The sequence below is a fragment of the Citrus sinensis genome, chromosome 9 (assembly GCF_022201045.2).
Source record: "Citrus sinensis cultivar Valencia sweet orange chromosome 9, DVS_A1.0, whole genome shotgun sequence".
Lineage (NCBI taxonomy): Eukaryota > Viridiplantae > Streptophyta > Magnoliopsida > Sapindales > Rutaceae > Citrus > Citrus sinensis.
In genome coordinates, this window is record NC_068564.1 from 24024000 (window position 1) to 24045077 (window position 21078).

The 21078-nt window shown below is 32.5% G+C and overlaps 2 protein-coding genes across 2 annotated transcripts; both read left to right on the plus strand.

Moving 5' to 3' along the window:
• The first annotated feature begins 2178 nt into the window (after nt 1-2178).
• LOC102621894 (transcription factor MYB41) lies at nt 2179-3947 on the plus strand. Its single transcript, XM_006464597.4, has 3 exons — nt 2179-2495; nt 2623-2752; nt 3105-3947. The coding sequence occupies exons 1-3, from the start codon at nt 2363-2365 to the stop codon at nt 3886-3888; spliced, it is 1047 nt and encodes a 348-aa protein (XP_006464660.1). The 5' UTR covers nt 2179-2362; the 3' UTR covers nt 3889-3947.
• Nucleotides 3948-9849: 5902 nt separating this feature from the next.
• On the plus strand, nt 9850-12002 carry LOC107175566 (uncharacterized). The gene is made up of 6 exons (XM_015527094.1): nt 9850-10002; nt 10590-10676; nt 10772-10876; nt 10960-11152; nt 11289-11419; nt 11559-12002. Exons 1-6 carry the CDS (start codon nt 9850-9852, stop codon nt 12000-12002), a joined length of 1113 nt encoding a protein of 370 aa, XP_015382580.1.
• Nucleotides 12003-21078: the final 9076 nt, after the last annotated feature.

Consider the following 21078-nt stretch of genomic DNA (forward strand, 5'->3'; position numbering starts at 1 on the left):
GTGTTCGGGCAAGAAACTATACATTATATTGACTCTTATGGATTTTAGAATCATGCAAGTTACACAAGTATTCAGATAAGAAACTATACAGTATATGCTGATAAGTTGGCTAATTTAGGCTATTCGCTTTGTACTTTAGATTACTGAAATGATATATATGATGATTTCTAACATTTTTCTTTCCAAATGATATGATTTTACTGGAAATGCAATCATGCAAGTCAGATTGTATGGAACAAGTCCAAATGATTATTCTAGTTTAATTTGTTTTTCATATGTAGCTGTCCGTTTTATTTTATTTTCAAAATTTTAGTAACATTTTTTTTTAAACAAAAATTGATACGATAGATTTAAATGTAAACCAAACCTTTGATTTTTATATATATCTCCTAGAATGAGTCTAGGAATAGACTAGCTTACCATCAAGTGTACCAAGTGGCCCGCTATTATTTATTTTTTCGTTCAATGTTGTAGGACAATAAATATAGTTCGACCCTTTCTGATATTAATGTTACTATTGATATAATTTCTAATAATTTTAACAGCAAGCTAGCTAGGCAAAGGTTGAAGAAATATTGTTTTAATTAATATGTTCGCATTCATTAGTTTGACCACTGCTTTCATATAGATTTCATGTCCATTCATACAAAATTTTCCATCCCACAAAGAGATCCTCTATCTCAAATTGGTGCCAATTCCAAATAAATTAAGAAAGAAAATGAAAGCTTCCTAACTTTAGTATTCAAGCACCTGTAATATTTCCCTTTCAAGAATTAAATTGTGATTTGATCAAGAGATTGGACTCAACCTTGGGAAGACTATAGCAATTCACTGTTACAAACTACACGTAGGGGAGACAGTTTTTCTTTGCAATATGTCACTGCTATGTCTAGCTGTTGAGTTGAATGAAAAAAATCCCATAATCGATCACGTGTTTAAAATTTAAAGTAGTACACCTATGAGCTTATAATACATATATTTTTATTTTTGTTTTTTAAAAAGTTAAAAAAACCAAAGCCTAAATTGAATTTTTAATTCCTATTTTTCTTAGGGTTCGAATACGGGTGGTTTTTCAAATAAAACTCTTTGAAACTCACTCGGTGCTAAACCATTGGGGCATGTGAGCTTATAATGTCGCTCATCATTAGTTATAATTACGAGTCATGTTAGAAATCTTAATATTTGATTCTCAATTTCAAGATTTTGTAATTTATCAATTACAAATAAACTAATAAATTATTAGTTAAAAGTCAAATTTTAGGTTCCTAGCAATGATACAAGTAAAATTGGTATTTGGAATCTCAAATGTACAATAATTAGGTATCGAAAGAGCTTTTTCTATTAAAGCCACTTTAAATCAATTCACAAACCTTTGCTCTATTTCTGCGTGGATAAAATTATCATTTCAAAGTTCATTCATTGCGAAATTCAGAGTCAAAGTTGAATTGCTTATTTATTAATTAATCTAATTATAAACAAAGCTTAACTTAATATTTGGCTAGCCGATCTGCAGCCGACTGCATATGGACATGGAGCTTAAATAAGCCCATCGGCTTTGTTCTGTGACTTCTGTCCCCCGGATCGAGCCATGCAATTAGGTGGGTCCCTTCCGACCCAAATCGTCGGTTTACCTGGCGGCAATCAATTGGTGACAGCTAATACGTTTTTGAAAAGTAAGAATGTTCTGCGAACGGGAAAACGATTTGTACGTGTCAGCCTGTTTTACGATTTGAGACAACACACCAAAAACTATTAAAAAAAAAAAAGAAAAAAAAAAAGATAAAGCCATCAGCACTTGTATGGTGGCTACCTATCTCTCTTTGGCACGTCATCGGCTCCATAACTCTTTATCTAATCAACAATGAAGAGAAAGCATAAAAGCAAGCTGAATCACCATAATACCCATTTTTTACTCTTTTTTATTATTATTATTTTTAACCGGGTTTAAATTTCCCATAACGTAAGTAATTAAAATTTGCATGTTGCATGCTTACGTGATCAAGTTCAATAGAGAATTCAGAAAAGGAAGTCTTACTTTTACATCCACAAGGTTGAAAGAGAGTGTCGTTTTGTGTGTATGAGAGCGCGTTTTCCTTCAAAAGAAGACACGTATATTAATGGGCGGTACCGAATCCCATTGACTTCAGCAATTTTCTTAGCTTATTGCTTGTTTTTCTATATATATGTTTAAGCTCGCCCAACATTTCGCTCTCTGCTCCAAAGACTTCAATTTTGTTTCTTCAGTTCTCTAACTCAAATTAAACACACAAAACACTTTCTTGTGTTATTAGAATTTCAAAGAAATTACACCCAAAAAAAAAAAAAAGAATTTCTAAGAAATTAAGCTTGTCGAGTAATTGAAATGGGAAGGCCACCAAGCTCCGACAAAAATGGACTGAAGAAAGGTCCATGGACTGCTGAGGAAGATCAGAAGCTTGTTGATTATATTCAGAAACATGGTCATGGAAGATGGAGAACCCTTCCCAAGAATGCAGGTTTGCATGGATAAATATATTAATGTCATTTTTGTTAAGCGGTGCTTGTTAATTAAGAGGTACCAAGTTAGCTTTTATGCAGGGCTATTTTATATTGGTCATATTAATTAATGGCTATTTTATGCAGGGCTAAAGAGGTGTGGAAAGAGTTGCAGGCTTCGCTGGACAAACTACTTGAGACCTGACATCAAGAGAGGAAAGTTCTCTCTTGAAGAAGAAGAGGCCATAATTCAATTACACAAAGTTTTGGGAAACAAGTGAGTACACTTCCATCTTAGAACTAATTTTGGTCCTTTTTAAAGAATCTTTGCTCTAAAATTACTTAATATTCTAGTAAATATTGTGAAGGAAGTAATCTTACATCATATAAGAATAAATCTTGAAATAAATATATAAATTTGGTGCCTCTTAGTTCATAAGCTAACTTTTGAGTATGAGTTAAGTTAGTAGACTTTTCAATAAATATATTACCTACTTCTTAGACTTGTAGTTAGAGTTTTTTAACTCTCATATCTAGCTAGGCTTATGCATATGCAAGTCATTTTTTTTATTTTTTTTTTATATTTATTGTCTAATTTTCTCATCATCATTTACATCGTTCTACTACAGGTGGTCAGCAATTGCTTCTCGCTTGCCGGGAAGAACTGATAACGAAATCAAGAACTATTGGAACACACACATCAAGAAGAAACTATTAAGAATGGGGATAGATCCTGTGACTCATAGCCCTCGCCTTGATCTTCTTGAACTCTCATCCATTCTTAGCTCATCTCTTTGCAACTCCACTCAACTTAATGCTTCAAATCTATTGAGTCTCGGGTTATTGAATCCTGATCTATTGAATTTAGCCACCACTCTCTTATCTTGCCAAAACACAACTCCACAATTTACTCCTCAAAACTTTCAACAACAAAATCATCAAGCTCTCCAATACCCAATTAATCAAGCTTGCTTAAAGACACCTGTTGATTCAAATCCTCCATACGTAAATGAAACACAGACTCCACAAGCCATTTTGGAGCAACTTTCTTCCAATCCCACAAACTTTAGCTGGCAATATATTCTAACAAACTTGTGTCAAGAAAATGTAGAGCCTCAAAGCATGTCAAAAGGATCTAATCCAGCGTCAAACTACGGAGGCCCAGAAACTGAAAATCAATCGAGGATTGTTGAACCATCATTAAACCAAAACCAAGCATATTTTAACAACAATATGCATGGTGGCAGTATCGCGAACATGAGATTTGGATCAGTTCTAGCAACGCCTTCATCTAGCTCGACTCCATTGAATTCATCGTCCACAAACTACGTCAATGGGTGCACTGAAGATGAGAGGGACAGTTACTGCAGCAATTTGTTGTTTGATAGCTTGGATGCGATTGGACTTGTATAATAAAATACAATATGTCACAATAATTTTTTTTGGCAATATTAATTTGAGATTCAATCTTACTGAAGTTGTAATGTAATCTACATGAATTACTCTTTTATGAGTTAATTAAATTTTTGAGAAATTTACAATCGTCCACGTTTGTTTTGCCTTTTTCAAATTAAATTTTTGGAAAATTTACAATTGTCCACCTGTTTGTTTTGCCTTTTTCAAAAATATACAAACACTTTTTTTTTTCAGTGCGCCACCTGAAGTTTGCTTTTTGTTGCATTCGTCCACTTCCGTCTAATTCCCGTTAGTGGATTTAACGGAATGTTAACGAAATGACCTTTTTACCCCTCAAAATTACAATTTAACCCAAAATAAATGGGAATTGGAGATAAATTGGATGGATTTAATTTTTTTCAAAGGTGGATGCTAGAAATTGAAAAAATAAATTCAAATTTTCTAAATTTAGCAAGCAACAAACACTATTTTCCTCCAAAAAAATAAGTACAAATTTTCTAAATTTAGTAACAAACATTATTTTCCTCCAATTTCTAGCATCCACCTTTGAAAAAAATTAAATCCATCTCCAATTTCTATTTATTTTGGGTTAAATTGTAATTTTGAGGGGTAAAAAGGTCATTTCGTTAAATTCGCTAACGGAAATTAGACGCACGTGGACGAATGCAACAAAAAGCAAACTTCAGGTGGCGCGTTGAAAAAAAAAAGTGTTTGTGTATTTTTGAAAAAGGCAAAACAAACAGGTGGACAGTTGTAAATTTCCCTAAATTTTTTTATAATCAAATAATCCATAGACAAATATTTTGTTGACACTTATATATGCTAAGCACTAAAATATTAATTTCGGTTTAATTTGATGGGTCAGGGGACTTTGTAACAAACATAAGTTATTCCTAATTATATGTATATGTACATGTATATAATCACTAAATTTTCCAGTATTAAAATAAATATAAGACAAAAGATTAAAGATTACATATGGCTAATTGTAGGATAATTATATGAGTCCAGTCAAAATTCTATAATTCCATTATAGGAGTTTAGTGCGCATCTTCTTCAGGTTCCTCGCAATCATTATTCACATGACTAAATAAAGCCTTGACTTGACCAATTGTCTAGGATATGAAAAATGAAAATATGTTCTTTAAGACTTTAACATTATAACTCACATTTAATAGAAAATGAGAAACTCCATCTAATTGTTAAAAAAAAGAAAAAATGTTTTACCAATAAGCGCGAAGATCAACTGGTATGAAGTTGTTCTAATTTAACAAAGATTCTCGGTTCGAGTCTTGAGAATGCAGTTATAGGAGGGTTTTGCCGCCCTAATGGTCCTACCTGACTCAAATCTGAATTAATCGATATTAATTAGGAGAATTTTACAGTTCTAATGGTTCTATTCTACCTAACTCAAATCTAGATTAGTTGAAATTCAATATAATCTTTATTTAATATAAAATAAAAAATATTTTTATTGAAATAATTTCATTGCAAAGTAGATTCAAACCTTTTATAAAGCTAAAAGCCATAAAATATAGTATTCTTTTTTTATAAGGAACAGAGTTATATATCATCTATAAATTTAGATTATTCATGTGAAATGAATATATTTTACATACACACGTAAGATACGGGATCCCGTAAGTTCAATCTCCCAAGGATTCAAGCATCCTTCAGGACAATTTTTCGGCGGCTCATAAAGGCTTGCGTGGGCAGAACAGTTTTCCCTTTGACCTCTTGAATCTAGATCTTTGATGTTACCGTTTCACATGCTAATAGGACGATGTGTTTGTTTCATCAATCAAGTAAATGGATTTGATCGGACACGTTTTGGCCAACCGTTGGCCACATTGAAGGCTGATGGGGACCTCTTTAGGGAGAGTTTATTCAATCTGCCGAAAAGCAAAATGCTTTTTGAATATGCAATATGTTTCTCTTAACCTTTAATTTTCATAAGCTGTCTCTTCGAAGACGTCCGATAATTATTCATAAAGCTTTAATTCATCTCAGGTGATGGGAAAGCAAATGGCTGTGGCCGAATAGCAAGCCCCCCACCCTCAATAGGATTCGAGTCCAAGACTTAAAATTTCTCTCACTCTTACAAAATTAGGTAGAGGTAAGTATCTTTTTTAGTTGAATAAATATTCCTCTAATATATGTAATGCTATAAATTTGGACGGTATTACATATATTTAAGAATTCTCTCTTTGTGTTTTCTCTTTTTTAGTGAAATAAGTGATCGAGATTAAATCTTAAATTTTAATGTTGTCAATAAAATTAAGTGTTTTCACTTTATTTATAATTATATTAGCTTTTTTCACCAGATTTAAAAGTTGCGGAGAGAATAGGAGAAAAAAAAAATAGAAGAAGACCCTAATTCGCCATATAAGTTAGACTTGGTATATAAGGTATTTGTAATAGACTTGTAATTGTATTAGACGTATCAGTATTCAAGAAAAAAAGAAAGGTTTAACTTATCTTCCATTACAAAAAATATCTTCACAAAGGTTCCTTAACTAGGGACTTTAAAAGTCTTCATATGTTTTCCATCTACAAACTATTGCATATCTTCATCGAGAAGAAAGTATATAAGATCATTTATGGATTTAACGTGTGGGTATTATTAGTAGTTGTGTTATTTTAATTTTTTTAAGTAGGTATTTTTCAGAAAGAAGGAATTTTATAAGAGGGGTGGCAATAGTCCCAATCCTTTTATTATTTTTCATCTTTTACGACTGGGCTTCAACGAAGTTAGTGGGCTACGGTTAGCTTAAGCTTTGAGAGTTACCTAAGTCCACAGGCCCAAGGCCAAGACCACGGTTATGTACCTGTACCAAGAATTTCCAAATCGGTGAAGGCGGAATTGCTCGTGAAAAAGGCAGAACAGTTCAAGGGCGTGTGAAGGCTATGGAACACAGAGTCCTAATCCTTATGAACGAGTTCAAGGCTGGACTGAGCAGTTGTGATGATATTAATGTCGCCCTTTAAATGAAAGTTAAGCCGCCACATACATACATACTGGTACAAAGAATTAGAATCGTAAATAATACATTGGAGGAATGACATTTTGGTTACTCTTCGAATTTATTTTTACCACTTTGGGATTATGAAATTTTTTTTAGTGATAGTGACAATAAATAAATAAATAGAAATGCATTCCATATAGAAATTGATCATTAATCAAAGCCTCTACAAATTGAAACTAGAAAATTTATTTTTAAAATATCACATTTAACATTTAATAGTGTTAATTGTTGTGATATTAAAAACTTATCAGAAATCTATGTGATATTGTCATTCTGCTGATTCTCGCTAATAACAAATTAATTTTTTTATTCCCAAGGCTTTATTTGGCTAGCCATTCAAATTTGAGTCTTGAGGCTTTATTCTTTTTATCAGAAATCTGCTTGGGATAAAAAGAATTTATTTGACTCGGTGTTTCTTTATGGAAGATAACGAGCCATCAGTAGATAAAGAACAGAATGTGCCTGGGCAATCTGTCTTTTTGCGGCAGAGGCGTGTTGAACAAGTCGAAAGTTTGTCCCTATTTTTATTTGGAAAATGCTTAACGTCGGGAAGGTTGAGAGAACCCTGAGAGAAATGATAGTTTGTACTGTCGTTTCACGCGTGTTCTCTTGGCCCCACCTCTTCTTTATTTTAAGCATTTCCTCTTTTGTTTTTTTATATTATTTTAGCTCTTTTCTGTTTTTTTTCTTCTTTTATCTTCTTCTTCTTCTCTTTTTTCTTTCTCTCTCTTATGCAATTTATTCGTTGCTTCTATCCATCGTCAATTTCATCTTCTTCATCAACAACATCATCATCACAATTATCTTCTTCTTCCTTCTGTCAATTTTGTTTCTTCTTCTTGATCAACATCAAAATTTGGTTTCATCTTCTATCTTATATAATTAAAAGCCAAGCACCCCTTTGACTTGGAATAAAAAAAATCAAAATCAATATAGGTGTTGTTGTTTATTTTTTTGGGTTTTTCAGAACAAAAAAAAAAGGGGAAACACACTTGGAATAATGGAGAGATCCGGATGAAGTGACGAACCAGATTGGTGGTGTCTATCGTGACGAGCTGAAGAGAAAGAGGTGGCTGTCGGTAATGATGCCGTTGACGAGAGAGAGTGCCGATGATGCTGATGAAATTGAGGGGAGGGAGAAGATACGAGAGTTTCTGGTGTTGGAGGATGAGTTGACTGCAGCAAACGTTAAGTTAAAAAGAAAAGAGAAAGTAACGTGGGGGGTGGAGCCAAGAGAACACGCGCGAAACGGCAACACAAGCTGCCGTTTCTCTTAGCCTTCCCGACATTTAGCACTACTCTTTTTATTTTTGGGAATGGGTGAATAATAATACATAGACAAAATGAAACCCAAATTTCTCATAGTTGTGACCTTCTTATTTACATAAAGAAATTTAAATGTAATTGTCCTCATGACATTTGAATTTTCCTTTTATTACTAGAGACAAATATATTACTATTTGTTTTAATAAATCTTTATTTATTTGGTGCGTGAGAGAATAATTAACACTTTCATTCCTCATTTTTTATAGCGCTCAATATGTTACTTAACGCATAAGCAACTTGACAATGCGGTGATGCGCTAATGAAATTTAGAGTTGGGGAACTCTAGATAATGCAACTGAGACGTGCTTAAATTGGTGGAATGGTTGGTTTCAAGAAAATGTGAGACACGACTGTTCGGGTTTCTTAGGGGTCAAGGTACTTAACAAAGGGCACTAGCTAGGGTTTGCATAGATTAACTTATGATAATGTATATGTCGAGAAAGCGGGTAATTGTGTATGATAACCAAGTACACTAATGGACGCTCATAGAATAACGGGTAGAGGCTCTTTTTATATGTCAAGGTCAAGGCGATGACACTCTAATCCTAGAGATTAAGAAAAGTGAGTCATTGTCAAATACTACAGCTATATATCAAAATAAAAATTAATTATGGATTATATAAATTTAGCATACAACAAGTATATGTATGTATCGGACTCGAGGAAAAGAAAAATTGTACATATATTTAATTAATTCGATATAAGAACCGTTGAATCATGTGGGATATCCTCTCACTTTTGTCGATTATCAGAGGTAGCTACGAAATTTGTCATACGATTATTTTCGACGTCAATTGAAATGAACAGGCCCTCCTTCGACTCATTATATAAAGTGATCATGGGAGACCGCTTCACATAATTTGCAAAAGCAAGTTACTACCTAGAAAATTTCTATTAAATTCTCTTGTTTTATTTTTTATTTTTTTAGTTTGTAAGTAATTGTGTAATAATTTCTATCGATACTACCCTATGGTTATGATATTATTAGTCAATTTTCTAGTAGCTGGTCCAGTTAATATACTCGAAAAGAGTACATAAAATTAAAAGGAACTTTGGGTTGCTACGTATTATTGAGGTCATTAATTTACTAATTTATGTTTGATTAGCTGGGAATGATCTTCATTTCCATTATTATATTATTTTATTAATCTTCTTCATGTAGGCGGTAGCCCGATACCTGGGTGTAGGCATGTAGCAACTAGCAACTACAACAAACAAAAAACGACACCGTGTTAACTGAACTAGGTCGTATGGCAAAATGCTACATGGGCCCATTTTTGCCCTCATACGCAGTCACTCCATAATCCATTGGGCCCAATTTTACACCTCCAATAAGTGTGGCAAAATACCATTAGTCACCGGACCAACTGCAGAGAAACAACCGTAAACAACAAATCATCATTGAACCGCCAAAATTTCATAGCATAACGGTCTTTAACGAACAAACGATATTAACTGCCTAGAGAGAGATAGGGAAAGTAGTTTTCTGAGGGAGAAAAATCGACTCAATCTTTTAATTCATCTTCTTTCACTTCTTGTCTTATTTCTTTGCATTTTTTCTATCTCTAATAAGAAACAAGCATTCAAAATCTTTTTAATATTGAAAATGGATTTCGATTCCGGTAACCCACTACACTCATTCGAGCAACAAGCTCTAGAGAAGTTCTTTAATGAGGAAAGGGAGTCAATGGCCGCTGAGGGCTATGCAGTGAGCAAAGAAGCGACTCTGAGAAAAGTCGCTCTGAATGTGATCCTCAAAGTAAGTGCTTCTGATTTCTTGTTTGGTTCCTACGAAAATGAAAGGAAAAGAAATTTAATGAATGGCACACTGAGGATTTTATGTGGGAAGTAATTTGGCTCTTGTGTTTCGGATGGGTTGCTTAGTGAAAAAGATTAGAAAAGAAAGGAACTTTCAAACTTTGATTTTTGTGGTTCTTGGGAATTTCTGTCAGCGCCTCGGTTGCTTTAATTTGTTAATCGAAAATGATAGATTCTGTTTGTTTGCTGGGAAAATGGAGAAAAAGAAAGGAAAGAAATGAAGGAAAGCTTATGGTTTTGTGTGCTTTTTCATGGATTGAACATGTTTGGCAACTAAGAAAATGTAAAGAAAAATATGCTGATTCCTCTGTTTTGTTTCCTTTTCTTTGCCTTAAATCTAATGCAACGGTTTCTTACATGCTTATGACCCAATTGATTAATTTAAAAGACCTATTAGAAAACAAGTTCAGTCACACACAAAATATCTTTTACAAATTTATGCATTGATTGTTTGATTTCTGAATCAGACTTCTAATCTGTGATCAATTTCTGAAACTTACTGGTTGGCATTTCATGTGTTGCACGCAGAACTCGAAATGCTTCAATTTTGATGCATTCATACCATATCTTGCAATGAATTACTTTGATCTTTTCATTTCCAGGAACCAACTCCCGGTATTACAAATATCAAAACCCGAAATTTTTTGAAACATACATGTTGTATTTCCACAGATTTGTGCTTATATTTACTTCCCAACTTCTTTAATCAGAATGTGCTTGGCCGTGTGAGAGATGATATTGTTCTTGCTGCCATTTGTTGTCTTACACTTGCTTGGAAGGTCAGAAACCAAGCTTTCAGATTCATCTATTTTGAGGTAAGTGGGTATATACAAATTTTTCTTGAAAAGGGGAATGAATTTTTGTCACTAATTAGTCTGGTTTACTTGTGTGTCAAAAGAGAGATAACAATCTGAATGAGGACTACAAAAGGCACATACTGAGCATGGAACTTCAGATTCTCAAAGGAATTAATTGGCGATTGCGTGCTGTAACAGCCATGTACTTTAAGGAGTTCTTTGTTGGAAAAATCCCAGTGGGAAAAGGCATTATGCGTAGAACCCTCAACGAGATTATAATCCAAGCACAAGGCGGTAAGTTAGCTTACAGAAGAGATAATAATCTCAAATTCTGCCGTTTCTGTTGTTCTAATCACATAAGTGATACTCTTAATGGGCCTTGTTTTAAGCTTCATGAAATTGATCAATGTTTACGTTGTTTTGATGATAGACATCAATTTTACACAATATAAGCCTTCAGTGATGGCAGCATCATCTCTTCTCACAGCTTGCAGACTTTTGTACCCCAATGAATACAACCAATGTGAAAGGGATATTTTGGCTACCAAACATATCAAAGAGGTAACAAATTGAACCCACATTTATTGATTGCGTTGCATGAGTGAATTGTTTGATATTGTCCTCTCGTTTCAGTTATGGGCAAGTCAAAGTATAATGCAACAGAATCGTTTGAAAAGCTTTGGTATCTATGTTGTCACAGGAGGAACTAGAATCCTGCTTAAAGAGAACTTACGAAATGTGCATGGATAAGCAGATTTTGCTTGAAAGAAATGAGAAGCTTAAGTTAGGGCCTCAACGGAAAGTCGAAGCTGGAGAAACTTCAAGCTCAATGCTAAGCAAGGATCCTCTCCAGGACATTTTACACAGACCTGGCAAGGGGCCAATTCAGGAGATTTCGGAGATAGTGCTGGAGATTCCAGAGACAAGGATGGAACCAGATGAAAGTGATAACGAACCAGGGTTGAGCTTTGAGCTCAAGTGGAGACTGTGGAGTTCTGATAACCCAGAGGATGATATCATCATTGATTCCCCTCTTTTTCGACCTCCGGTTCCTATTTTCGATCCAAATGATGGCACTGACCAGGCTCAAGCTGGACATAATTCTACTAGCTTTGTTCAATGCATTAACTGTATATTAATGTAGATTTACAAGTGATACAACTTTAAGAGAGACAAGAGACTAGAAGATTGATGTAATACAGAAACCTTTATTAGGACATTTTGATACAATGGATAACACCAGATTTTGTTTTGCTTTAAATGTAACATTTTATCCATGGCTCAAGGTTGATTACAGACCTTTTAATTTTTTAAATTGAGGATTGATTAAGAGCAAAAGATCAAGTAATGAAAATCATTTTTGCAGGTTGACAAGGTCCTGTGGCATATGTTCCTCAGCTTGTTTGATTTGTTACTATAAGAATGCAGAGGCGTATAAATGCATTGTAACAACTAAGAAGGGCTCAATTGTTCTTCAGCTTGACAAGAAGTCAAAAGGGTTGCATCTTACTGTAAATTACTTGTTAAGCTTTGGTAGATAAACCAATATTGGCTTTACCGCCACAAGCAAGAAAGAAGGCGCAAACATTATAAATTAAAAATCCTTTGCAAATGAGTCTAAATGTTTTTCTGTTGCATCTTATTTTTTCTAACAGGATTTTTTATTTAATTGTCAATTAAATTAATAAAAATTATGGGCTTAGTTCCCAAAAAAAAAAAATTGTTACATCCTTTTAATTTTTTGTCCTTCTAAATATTCAAACACACACACACACACACACACACACACACACACAGATGATATTTACCATGACATTATAAAAATAAATGAAGCAAATGCGTTTGGGACTGTAACCAGAACACAGAAAGAGAGTAGAAATAGAAGAAGGCAGTGCCATGGCCTTGGTTTGGGCGCTATGTTCTTAGTGGCGTTGATTTGCAAAATAGCCTCTCTGTAGTAGATATTTGTGACACCGATTTGTGAAATGATTTAATTAGATGTTGTACTGAACCATGAATAATGTGGCTCTTGATATAATGAGCCTCCAGTATTATTTAGGGAGGTATTGTAATGTAATCCCATTAATTATATTGTGGAAAATTATTCCCCCCCCCCCCCCCCCCATCTCTCTCTCTCTCTTTTAATTTACTTATAAAATAGAAAAAATCTAGGGTTTTATTACAAGAATTTACAACGTCAAATGATGCTTACAAATTATATATGAAAAAAATTGAGGGTCCACACTTCATATGCAATGGCAATAATCCTTTAACTTGATTCCTTTAAAATAAAAGATAGTTTCTCGTATATATAGTTATTCTCTAGTACGGATGTCTATACCTAGTAAAATGCGAATTTATTATATACATCATATGGTATATTAATGTCCTTATTATTTTTGTTCAATTAACTAATAAATCATATGGTATATACAACGAATCTGTATTTTAAAAGATACAGGCACCCGCATATGAGAATAATTACTTTTATACAAAAAAAACTCTATATATATAATATCATTCTCAAGTGTGGACATTCGTACTTTTTAAACTGTGAATTTGGGTTTTGTATGTTGAAAACGGTTGAAAATCATTTTACAATATTATAAAATCTCAAATCCACATTTAAAAAAATGCAGATCACACCCGCACTAGAGAAAGATTTGGTATATGTATATATATTTACATTCTATTTTATTTTAATTTTTTTTAAAAGTGCTTATTTTATAAAAACTTTTAGAAGCATTCATTAAGTCCTGACCGTCACAAACGAGAAAGAGGACGCAAATATTATAAATTATAAAACTTTTGCAAAAGAGTCTAAATGTGGTTCTTTAGCTTGTAGGTGATGTGTTCCACTTCTTATACTAGTTGTATTCCTCCTTTAATAAGTCAAATTCCAAAGGAAAAATTATTTTTTCCTTGAATAAGAATCTTACTAAAGAAGTAAATATTATAGTAATTTTTTTATTGAAAAATAAGATATATTTCCTAACAATAAGGTCTTGCAGCATTGGTTCTTTAGCTTGTTTGATTTGTTTCTATAACAATGCAGAGGTGTATAAATGCATGATGAGAAGGGCTCAATTGTTCTTCATCCTGACCGTCACAAACGAGAAAGAGGACGCAAATATTATAAATTATAAAAATTTTGCAAAAGAGTCTAAATGTTGTTCTGCTGCGTCTTATTTTTTCTTAACAAAATTTTTTATTTAATTGTCAATTACATTAATAGAAATTATTTTTTCTGTTCCAGAAAAAAAATGTTACAGCATTTTAATTTCTTCTCTTTCTAAATATATATAATATATTCCTATATATATTTAGATGATATTTACCACGACATTATAAAAACAAATAAAGCAAACGCATTTAGGACTGAAACCAAAATGCAGAAAGAGAGAAGAAAAAGAAGAAGACAGTGTCGTCACCTTTGTTTGAGGGCTACGTTCTTAGTTGTGTTGATTTGCAAAATAGCCTCTCTTTAGTTGATATTTGTGATACCATTTGTAGAATGATTTAATTATATGTTATTGTATTGAATCAAGAATGATTTGGCTCTTGATATAGTGCTATTTAGGGAGATATTGTGTTGTAATCCCAAAATTATATAGTAGAAGGTTATATAGGATTTTGGTCCCATAGTTTGTTATGATTAGAGTTTTCTACACAAAAATCAATATCTTTTATTGCCTTAGATTATGTTGGTTTAATTTTTCTATATTTATTTGTGATACACATCCTTTTTTAATCATACAAAGAAAGAAAGAATTAATTTATGCTTAGCTTGTAGCTGCTTGTGTGGGTTACTTTCCTAATAATAACATTTATGCTTTCATTCGAAAGAACCATTTTATATATGTTTGGGAATTAATCTAGGGTTTTGTCAAAGTTGTTATAAGAATTTATAAGTTCAAATGATGCTTGCAAATTATATATAAAAAAGATTTGAAGGTCCATGCTTCATATGCAATGGTAATAAGCCTTTAACTTGATTCCTTTAAAATAAAAGATATATTTCTCTAATATACAGTCCTTCTCCAATGTAAATGTCCATTTCTCTCAAAATACAAATTGACTATAAACATCATATGTAGTATTAATGTTCTTATTATTTGTTGTTCAATTAACTAATACAACACATGTTGTATATCATGAATATGTATTTTAAATAAAAAGAGCATCCGCATCTAAGAATAATTACTTTTACACACACACAACTATATACATATAACCATTCTCAAGTGCGAACATTTGTATTTTTTGAACTGTAAATTTTAGATTTATATGTTGTAAATAGTTGAAAATCATTTTAAAACATCATAAAATCTTGAATCCAATGTGGATCATGCCTGCATTGCAACAGTTAGAGAGTTTTGTTAAGGGTTTGTAATTTTTTGATAGGGGAGGAGGGTTTCTAGTTAGTAATCGATTGAATTTTGTGATTTTTGGATGACGGTTCTTAGGTAAATTCACCAGTTATTAGTAAAGGAATGTAGCATATTAACATTCTAATTATTTAAACAAATCCAATCTATTAACAAATTGGGGTTTAAATGTCTTTTTTTGTAACATTGAAGAGTTTTGTATTTTTTTTTTCCAAATGTTTGGGGTATATCAGTCCTTTTCCCATATATATATATATTGAAAAGGATTCTAGCCTTCCTGTAGCGTGTAGGAGGCTGCATGTTAGTGATACTGTATACACTAGTGATATACTATTAGCATTTGAGAGAGATTGTTTTTATCTTTTAACTTATTTTGGCTTTAATTTAGTTAGTGATCCCTGATTAGAGACCTATTATATATATATATATATATTGATGCAGAAATTCGGTCACAATATTTTGCGATCAACACTTAAATTTTTATAGTGAGGAGACGGTTCTGGTCTTCAGCTTTCACTCAAGCAGCTAATGTTGACCATGAGCACTTCACATAAAAAATTTCCTGCGCACAGAGAACAGTTAGGAGGACGTCAAATGTTTTTCCAGCGTGAACCCTCCAATACTCAAGTCAGTAATCAGGCCTCTTGGAAAAACTTGTGCCACAATTCTTATAGCTTAATTATAACTGCTACTTTTTAATGATAAAGCTCTTTGAAAAAAAATCTAAAAAGAAACTGAGAAAACTTTTATAGAGAGAGAAAACAAAAGAGAAAAGAAAATTCCTTTGTAGAGAGAGAAAGAGATTACCCCATTTCCTTCATTTCTAAGGGTTTTTATAGTGATTTTTATCCTCCCCCTTAGAATTCTTAAGAAGACTATTATTTTTCAACTCATTAAGAATATGGTCCCTAATATTTTAGAGAAAATAAGTGAGTTTTTTTTACTGAGTCTTTCTTCCTGGTAACTCAGTCCAATGTCTCCTTAAACCATATGCTAGAGGTCGCCAGAATTACCTTCTGGTCGAGATGGTCTGCTTAAGGTCACTAGAATTATCTTTTAGTCGAATGACCTGCTCAAGGTCACCATAACCTCTTGGTCGAGGTGGTCTGCTCATGGTCTCAAGAATTACCTTCTAGTCGAGATGGCCTGCTCAAGGTCACTAGAATTTCTACCTGGACAAGGATGGTCTGCTCATGGTCTCAATAATTACCTTCTAGTGTCTACTCAAAGTCACCAATATTACCTCCTGGTCGAGATGGCCTGCTCACCAGAATTACCTCCTGATCGAGATGGTTTGCTCATGTTCTCAAGAATTACATTCTGGTTGAGGTGGACTACTCAAGGTCGCCAAAATATTCTCCTGGTCGAGATGGGCTGCACAAGGTCAACCAAAATTACCTCCTGGTCAAGGTGGCCTGCACAAGGTCTCAAAAATTACCTTTCAGTTGAGATAGGTGGCGTTTGTTTTTTAATTTAATGAATTAAAGTGACTTAACTTAATTAATTAAGTTAATTAGAGGTGTTTGTTTTTATAACTTAATAAGACTTTTTAGATAATTTTGACTTAATAAAATAAGCCAATTTTTTTGACTTTTTACTTAATCGAGAAATCTGAATTAAGTCAATTACTTACTCATATAAAAAAATCCCTACTTTATAATTTATTTTTCATGTCTATCCCAAAACTCACCCATAGACATTTACCCCACATAAAAATATCCGTGTTTTTTCTTTCTTATATTATATACGATACAATTTGATATTTATGGTATTTTATGTATTAAAATTCCAAAATAATTATGTATTCACTTGAATATTTTTTACTTATAAATGTTAAAGTATTGTGCTATTTAATATATTATTTAGCTTTTTAAGTTAAAAAAAACTTCATAATTATTTTTCGAGATTCAGACGAAAAAACAAACATATTATTCAAATTCAGACATTCAGATCTATTCAAAATTCAAACTAATTCAGATCTATTCAGATTTCAAACAAAAAAACAAACGCCACCGTAGTCTACTTAAGGTCACCAGAATTATCTCTTTGTCGAGATGGCCTACTCAAGGTCAACAAGAATTACCTCCTGGTCAAGATGGGCTGCTCAAGGTCACCAGAATTATCTCCTGGTCGATATGGCTTACTCAAGGTCACCAGAATTACCTCTTGGTCGAAATGGGCTGCTCAAGGTCACCAAAATTACCTTTTGGCCTCCTATCAGCTCTTTGCAAATATTTTTCTTTGAGGAGAGTATGATAATGTTTGAGCAAATACGTTGTTATGGTCTAATTTTTTTTTTTTTGTGGTTATTTTAAGGATAAACCAAAAACGAAAATACTAATGATTCGCATACATGATTTTTTTTTAATGTATATTTTATATAAACAATAAGAATTGTTTGACAACCTAAATTAGATATTAACCTCTAAAACATTTGAATTATTGTTATCCAATTTCACCAACTTATAAACATCAGCTTCAGTGGTTTTCGAAGGCAATATGATCCAAAGAACAAGAACTGTTCGTGGTCTCTTATGATTTTATTCCATAAAGAACAAACTATGCTTGAACGGAGAATCTCGAGCGATGATGAGTGAGTTAAGATTGAAACCAGCAGCTCAACAAGGAGATCAGACCAATTTGCTTTTTTTGGAGTGGGCATGGGAGTCTTTAATGATGATGCTGCCATTGATGTTGTTGGCAAACACTTAGTCTAAATAAAGAAATGGAAACGTTAAATTGAAAAGATGGGGAAACAAAAGTTTATGAAAATTATCAAACTTTATCAATGAAAGACTGAATAACAAAACTAAAGAAGCTCTTTATATTAATCCTGAATAACTCGAATTTATCAAAATAAGCAAACTTGCATTATTATATACATAAATAAATTATACTAACTAAAAAATGAAAAAAAAAAAAACAAACGGCTTTGAAATTCGATGTCTATAAAAAAAATAAAAATCTTGAACACAATAGGAAAAATATAAAAATAACTTAAAATTAAAAAATAAGGCTAAGAGAAATAGAATTTCCTATCGAAAAACAAGGCTAGTATGGCTAAGAATATTAGGTTAAATTCGTCTCTTTGTAAGCTTCAAAATGGTATATTATGAGCCCAAACATACATATGCAACTCAAGTTATAACTTCGAAAAGGTACGTTGTTCATTCTAACACTCATTCTACATCATTAAAGCTGACACACAATTAGTTCTTTATTGTGTTAGATCCTTAATCCAACGTTGGAATTATATGTGAATAATTATATATTGAAGACTGTCTTATAAAGTTAAGCCTGATTAAAAGTGATCTATTCACTTTTTCTATAATTTAGACTTTAATGTTATCTAATAGGTGTGAACCTTTAATGTGTAAAGACTTAAGGGTAATTTTTATTTTTATAATGAGCTAAAATAGAAATACCAAAAGATAACAGGGAAGTTATTTATAGAAGTGATTATGGTCCCTAAGTCAAACATAATATTTTATTCTTTTATAACATCCTATTATCAGGGAGTGAATAGAGAAAGTTAAAAAATTCTCTAGGAAAATATGTTGATCTGGAAAGCAATTGATCATTATGGATTCATGTACGCTTCTGCATATTCAATTAATGATTTTTGGTGATACAATATGAATATTCTTAAATTTTAAGTGACAGATTTCACCGAAGATTATTCTCTAATAAGATTTGGCAAAAGAAATCAATTGGTTAAAAAATAATAACAGTTAATTAATAAATATAATCATGTGAGACCCATAATAATTTTCCACATAATAATTTTATATCACCAATTTATTCATACCACATCAGCTTTGTAGCTCTCTATAAACTTATCAATTTGTCTGTTGAGAGGAAACAAGCTAGTTTTTCTACCAGAAGAGGATTATTATTTTGTACTCTTAATTAAACTAATGCTAAGGAGAAAGATTCGTGTAGGTCGGTCCTACCATCTTAGCCAGATCAGCCAGTAATGCTCTACTAAATTTTAGTAGGTTTTTTTTGTAAGATCCACTTATAGTCTTTATTGATCAGCCAGTAAGCACGTGAAGGGGAATCAAATTGGTTATAAGCTGTTACACACGTGGCAAAATCTGGTTCAATCTGGATTTCCAAGAGCAGCTGATATAAACTGATTTGTTAGGCCGGTTCCAGCAGAATTTCAGAGCTTTCTAGGGAGATTTGAGGGAGGAAGTAATAATAACCATCTTCTTCCTTGTTGTTTTCTCTATAAAAGCTTTGTACAAACACCTTATATCATCAATAAAGACTCATTCTGGTGGCTTCCCCGTGGATTTAGATTGTGCTCAATGGACAATTGAACCACGTAAATCCTCCTTTGTTTTGTGTGTGTTTGCTTCTTGTTTTCAGCTTAATCTTTGATACAGACCACAGTTAATTCTCCATTGAAGGTTTTTAATAATTGAATCTTGAAGGCTGTTTAATTGATTCAAAGCATCTTGTTGATCTTGGCTGTGATCTTGGGAAGCAATTGATTTGCTGAGTAGCCATCTGAGCATTCAATTCTCTACATAAACAACTCAACTGTAATGACCCTACTAGACTTGATGCATCTTTCAACACCTTCTCCGGCCTCAGATCGGTCAGACCATACTAGGCTCGATGGGCTCACTCCTTCACAGAGATATACCACCTTCTCCAGGCTCTGATCGGTCATTCCTGAAACCATAGAAAATTTGAACCCCCGTGTTGATTGAAACAACTAACATTCTTAAAACAGCATCACGGCCAACCATCACCTACTAAAATTAATGCTACCCATAGCAACTGACAACAATATTAACTATTCTTTTATTCAAGACTCAAGACTCAAGAGCAATAGTTAGGCTGAGAGCCTGAGAATTTCGAGTAAAAACATGTTAAAGTGAAAGTATACCACATTTCTGTTGTCATATCTTTGGCAGTATATAGCACGAGAACAAGAGCCTTTCGGTTTTGTTAGTATTTCGATTTCAGTTTTAATTAAATGTGTGTGTACAAAATCCCTTAGATTTCCCTAGTTTTGTAATTTTCCTTTTCCTCTCTAAATTTCTTTATCGTGATTCTCATGGGAGCTAGTACAAGCTAATTTTCAAATAGGCTATCCCATGATTACAGGAATGATAACTAGAAGTTAAAGCCAGAAACCACCGTGATTTTAGATGCTTCCAACAAATAAAAAAAAAAAAAAAAAAAAACCAAACACTAAAAAAAAAAATTGTAAAACTTCCATAATTAAGTTTTAATAGGTACAATATTTAAAATTAGGATGGGGCTATTCGGACCCCTCAAATTCCTCTATACACCCATTTTAAAAAATAAATTCATTATTAAAAATTAAAAATTTAGAAATATCAAAACTACTTTCCACTAGTCACTTTATATCTTACAATTAATATTCTCTCTATACCTTCACATATCGCAAATTAAACACTTAATTTCCCTCTCTTTTAAATTTATTTTTTGGCCTCTCTTACTATATCATGATATATATTCCATGCTTTCTATATGTAAGAATTTTTTTTTATTGATATTCATTAGCTTTTATGTCTATTAAAAATTAATTTCTTGATATTTACTAATTTTTATGGCCTGTAAAATTTGTTGATATTCATTTTTAAATGGTGGGCTTTGTTTCTCTTAGTTAGTGATATTAATTATTTGCAGCTAAAATAATTTAAATGAATGAATTGATGAGAATTTGTAAAATTGAGAAAAGAAAAAGAAAAAAAAGGGGTTAGTTGAGCAATTTGATAAGAACTTATTTAGATAATAAAATTTTTAATTAAAAAAAGATGTAGAGAGGAAATTAGTGGGTTTAAATAACCC